General features: G+C 34.6%; 1 protein-coding gene across 1 annotated transcript; it reads right to left on the bottom strand.

The window, feature by feature from the left end:
• Nucleotides 1-2,918: 2,918 nt before the first annotated feature.
• On the bottom strand, nucleotides 2,919-4,918 carry LOC110620634 (probable WRKY transcription factor 53). The gene is made up of 3 exons (XM_021764444.2): nucleotides 4,564-4,918; nucleotides 4,325-4,453; nucleotides 2,919-3,989 (listed from the first exon to the last, which is right to left on the bottom strand). The coding sequence occupies exons 1-3, from the start codon at nucleotides 4,896-4,898 to the stop codon at nucleotides 3,422-3,424; spliced, it is 1,032 nt and encodes a 343-aa protein (XP_021620136.1). The 5' UTR covers nucleotides 4,899-4,918; the 3' UTR covers nucleotides 2,919-3,421.
• Between the last annotated feature and the right edge of the window lie 679 nt (nucleotides 4,919-5,597).

The raw sequence follows: 5,597 nt of genomic DNA, 5'->3' as shown, positions 1-5,597 counted from the left end.
TTACAACGTTTGTGGGAGATTTGATGCAAATTAGAAGTTTATTGTAGCTATCATGAGTTACTAATTCTGAAAGCTAGATCGCCAAATCTGTCTTGCAATACAAAATAAGAAATTAAGAAGTTGATCCTTCAATTTCTTAAGGAGATTTGGGTAATGGATAGAAGGTTGGATAAATTTCATGCTAAAAAAAGTGAGTTTCCAAGTGTGTATGACGACAACCAAGTTTCAAGTTCCAACGATTTCTATATAGAAGATAATAAGATATCTGATTATAATGACAATGGTAGTGATGACTTTACTAAAAATCTACCACGTTGTCTACCAAAATGTTATTGAAATGTGTGATTTATCTTGACGATTGATACAGATCTAATAGGGCAATTTGCAAAAATAGTGTGAAGCAATCTTATATCATTCAAATAGGTCTAAAAGGAGTTCAAAATCATATTCATATGATCCAAATATACTTTGAGTGTGCTTTAATTTATACGGGATAGATTTAGTGCAAAACTTGCAATTATGGACTTAAGAAGCATAATCAAGTTTATAGGCTAAAACTACACAAATGGAAGCCTAAAGTGAAGATCAAGAAATGCTTTTGTGATGATTTAAGTCTGTTGGGCCTAATTAGAAGGTGTACAAGTCCTTCAAACCAAGTCGGCATATTTGAAGAAACATATGCAATGCATGTGCAACTTAAGGAGTATATGCAAGCATGTGCACAACTCATGGACAGACTTAGGGGACATCTTATATATGTTATTTGGGTCTTAATGATGTATTTTGTAAACTCATTTATTTGGGTTAACCTTATGCTATCTTATTTATTTTAGTATTACTAGTTTAGTTGTTTGGGCCTAACTTTTGGGCTTTAGTGTGTCGTTCCCTTACTATTGGCTATTAAATTCAGTTAGCCTTGTTTGGACACTTTAGGGTTTAGTTTACCCTTATTCTCTTAGGGTAAGATTTAGTTTTTTTTTCTATATAAACTCAAGCCGTCCTTTGTGTGGGGGAACTTTCAATCAAAATTCAGAATTATTCATGCTATTTGCGTGCCTTTGTTATTGTGAGAGTGTGAGATTGCATTCTTCCAATTGCATTAAGAATCAAGATAAATTTATCAATTCAATTGTGGCGTTTGTCTTGTTTCTCTAATCCTCAATTATTGGTGTTCTTATTGTCTTTTATGTGCGGTGGCATAGAGGAGAGTTTATTATTGACCTTTGAAGCTATTCCATCTCGTCATAGAGTTCTTGGACTTGATCCATAGGGTTTCACGTCAGTTGGTATTAATAATGTGTAATAACCAAATATATTGACAATGGTGTTATAAGTTTTTTATAACCGAACACTCCACGTGATATTTTTTGAACTATTAGTAGCAAATGACTACTTGATGATGAATTTTTATATCTACGTAACCCTCGCCTGACCATGTATATAATATGATGAGAGGGGATTGGACATTTCATATATGGCAATCAAAATCTCTATGAGAGCAATTTGTTTAATGTGCAATTAAATATCAACGCCATAAAGCTATATCTATGTCAACGTCAATGATTGAAGAAATGCATTGTGCACTTTATCATACTCTTAAGGAGAATAACTGAATAGCTATTCGATTAAATAGAAACTTTTTTAAGACAAAGGCAAATAAATTTTAAATGATGAAAATTTAAATCAATATCAAATATACCGAAATATGATGTTATCTAGTGATTATATATCTGATGAGGAATAGTCATCATATCATGTATAAAGAATAGGAAGAAGGATGGTTTCATATATGATTTACTAGTGATATTAAATGTTGTTCATATACTTGACTGTCAATTTAAACAAACAAACTCATATAACATATGATAATCACGTTATTATTTCCACTAAAAATATTGATATTATAACATCACATTAATCCTATCAGACATATCAATATCTGATGCATACATTAAAGATGACATTACATTATTGATCTCCACTTCTGATAGTGAGTGACCATTAGCAGCGGTTTGCTCATTGACAAGACGTAGCATATAATACCTTGATTTGCGTATCAGTAGCCAATTATTTTCTTCACGAATCCTCCTTAAAGCAATCTTATATGTGCAAGTGTTGTTCTTTGTCATCCTAAGTGACTCACGCTTCACAAGTGGAGCATTAAGTTCACGGCAATCAGTTACAAGATTCTGTAATTTCTCAACGCGAAAAAGTCATTCACGACGTAGCCTGGCATAATACTCTAACCTATCAGTTTGTCTACCTCTAACATAGTTGTCATTGAATGTAGGCAGCATCCATAGTCGACCATTCCTATGATATGAAGAACTACTATCTATTATATTTATACAACATACTTAGCAAATGCATAATTTAGTATATATAGCAAAATTTAGCACATATGACATGATTTTACAGTGATATGTAAATTGTTATATCTTTATCACTAGCACTAAAAATAATAAATTGCATGTGACTTCACACTGATTTGATATGTAAATTGTTATATTTTTATAACTAACACTAAAAATAATAAATTGCATGTGACTTCACATTGATTTGTAATAATATTATATTTATATCACTTATATCAAAAGTAATGGATAATATATGACTTCACAGTGATTGGTAATAATATTATGTATATATCACTTGCACAAAAAATAATGTATGTCATGTAACTTCAATGTAATTTGTAATCTTATTATGTTTGTATCAATTGTACCAAAAGTAATAGTTTACATATGCCTTTATTGTGAATTATATATAATCTTCTTATGTTTATCATTTGCGACAAAATCAATAAATGCAATGTAACTTCATAGTGCATGTTTTCACTTTTTTAATTTTAATAAAAAAAATCGGCTGACCTGAGAAAATTTTAAAATAAAAATCGGCTGGTAGAGATTCTCTGCGACCGACAAACAACGCTTGTCTTTTTTTAAAAAAAATAATAAAATGATTGATCAGCACTCTTCACAAGAGCACCAGCAGAAAAAATTGATAGTGGTGCAAGTGGAGTCTGTCCGCTGCGTGGCGATCAAACCCGTCTTTGATAAATAAGTTTAGATTGTACCTAAATTGTCAATTATTTTCTTATTCAACGCTAAAAAGGCAAAAACCCAGTAGCAACGTTTGTGAAGATCCAAGATAAGATTGTTCAGTTTAGAGTACGACCAAAAAATTAGTTCTCACATTCTGGAGTTATGAAAGAACCAGGATCAGATTGTTTCTCAAGCATGTTTCTCCTGGAATTTTACAACACCCATCAAGAAGGATTTTCTCCAAGCATTTTGGGCTATCCCGTCACTAACTAGCATTGTTGTTTATTTCAATACTTCAAAATTCCATAATATCATAATAACTAATCTCATTTTACATTTATCCTCTCTTCGCTTTTGGTACAGGCTACATAATGGAGTTAAGAGAAAAATCCTGGTGTGTTAAATGGAAAGTTGGGGTCCAACTCCAGTGATTGCAGAGAGAAGTCCGGCTCCACAATTGGAGAATTGGCAGCAGAAGTATTGGCCGAAATTAACTCAGTGAAACCGGATTCAGAATGGTGCTGCAAATTCTGAACCCCTGCATAATTGTTCATCTGGAATGGTGAAACAGAGTAGTAGTTTGATTCAGGGGTAGCTGGAGATGTAAAAGATTGAGAATAAGTGCCTGAAGTTTTCGTGCTTCCGTACGTGGGAGGAAAAGAGAAAGGAAATGCCATCTCTTTATTGTCCAAGTCCTCAGTATTAACTCTCAGGACCTTTTGAAAGTTAAACAGGGCTGCTTGTGATTGCTGTTGTTGATCAATGTTTTGTTTCTGCTCTTGCTTTTCAGGTGATGCTGGTGGTGGAATTTGTTGTTGGCCATGAGAACAAGTGTGTATTCCTCGGTATGTGATATCAAATATGGTGTGATCATCATCTGACCTTTGCACTTGCTTTGTCGCCCAGCAGTTCTGGGTATTCCTGTACGTGCATCTGTAATAGCTTCTGCAAGTATAACACTTCTTATTATATATATATATATATAGAGAAAGACAGAGAGCGAGAGGGAGCAATGATAATAGGAATATAGTCGAATACTAGAGCCTCGTTTTCTGGTTGTCTCTGAAAAGTTAGTGATGAAAAGTTCTCTCATTTTGTCTTTTTAAAGTCTTTTATTGAACTTTCTCGGTGTACTTGGGCGGTGAAGTGTGACTACTCAACATTTGTGAAGATGACTAGTAAAATACAATGACTGGATCAGAAAGCTCATGTGCTTCCGCAGCCATTTTTCATAATATAAAATATAATTTGGGAGTTTCAAACAAGAAAATAATTTAAACCTGGGATATTTGGCTCCAAGAATATCTTTCTGCCCATACTTTCTCCAGCTATACCCATCGTCGTGGGGTCCTTCAAGCCCATTCTCAGAACTTACTCTAACTTGATCTGTCCACCTGGGCATCGTCTTTCTGCAAAGGCATTAGACTACTAAGTTAGCCGTAGCCATACCCATAAGTAATATTTCTGAGATATGCATGCAAGAATTGACTGATAGACTGTAACTGTGCCTCAGCCTCACCTCTTCTTTGAGATGTCACTGTGACCCCCATCAAAATCATCACTTCCAGGACTTCCATTCATTGATATAGGAGACTCTGGGACAGTACCAGCTGTGGCTCCAAAATTTTGCTGCAGTTGATGGTGCTGGTGCTGGTGCTGCTGCCCCATTGACCCACTGTAGTTGAGAATCAAGAGAGACTTCTCGTAGGAAGTTAAAATCCTCTGTACTAAGGAGTCCCTAGTTTCAACAGACGATGCTGTGTTCATATGTATCTTCAACTGTTTTGCCAGCTCCATCCCTTGGATTAGCTCACTAACAAGTGTCTTCTGCTCCCAGCTCCAGCTATTCTCCATATCTTTCTTTTTTACACTTAACTAATCAGAGTCACTATTAGCAAACAGTATCAATTTCGTGTGCTCGAAATACTGAGTTGCTTAGAAAGGAAACCTTTCGACTTAGCAGCAAAAGGAGGACCCAAGAACGAGTCAAAAAACCAGAATGCTAAAGAATTAGCAGAAAATAACATGGAAGTGGCCACAATTATAAAGAAAATATCAATTTATTCTTGAATTGGGTTTGAAAAGGAAGTAAGGATCCTGCTAAGGATTGGAAGTTAAAAGGGTTGTAACTTGTTAGAAAATGAAGGAAAGAGATATATTTATATACATATAATGGAAAAAACGAAAGGAAAAAAAATGGACCAAAGTTAAACTGAGAAAGCGACTTTTTCAGCTTAGACCAGTCTTTGGTCATAAGGGTAATCTAGTAAATAGAGAGGAGTGTGAGAAGTGTGGAGGTCCAAACGCAGAGTGCTGACCAATTCTCCTTCAAACATTTCAAAAAAGAGAGTCTCTTGCCTTGCATTTGATTTGTAGTTTAGGAAATAGAATGATTGGAGTGGAAAATGAAGAAAATAATAATAGGAAGGAAACTAGAAGGTCAAAGTTCAAGACTGAGAGAGTAAAGAGTAGACGAAGAAAATTCAAACCTTAATTCCGCGTTTGATTCCCTCTTGTGTGTGAAATCTACAGAAGTTCTTTGGTTAAAGCATG

Source organism: Manihot esculenta, chromosome 1 (genome assembly GCF_001659605.2).
Source record: "Manihot esculenta cultivar AM560-2 chromosome 1, M.esculenta_v8, whole genome shotgun sequence".
Lineage (NCBI taxonomy): Eukaryota > Viridiplantae > Streptophyta > Magnoliopsida > Malpighiales > Euphorbiaceae > Manihot > Manihot esculenta.
The sequence above is the reverse complement of the archived record's forward strand: the minus strand, read 5'-3'. Positions and strand labels throughout refer to the sequence as shown.

Excerpts from the sequence above, each read along its gene's own strand:
- LOC110620634 (XM_021764444.2), bottom strand. The coding sequence starts at position 4,898 with ATGGAGAATAGCTGGAGCTGGGAGCAGAAGACACTTGTTAGTGAGCTA. Across the intron at positions 4,454-4,563 it reads AGTGACATCTCAAAGAAGAG|AAAGACGATGCCCAGGTGGA; the intron begins GTGAGGCTGAGG and ends ATGCCTTTGCAG. Across the intron at positions 3,990-4,324 it reads CTTGGAGCCAAATATCCCAG|AAGCTATTACAGATGCACGT; the intron begins GTTTAAATTATT and ends TTATACTTGCAG.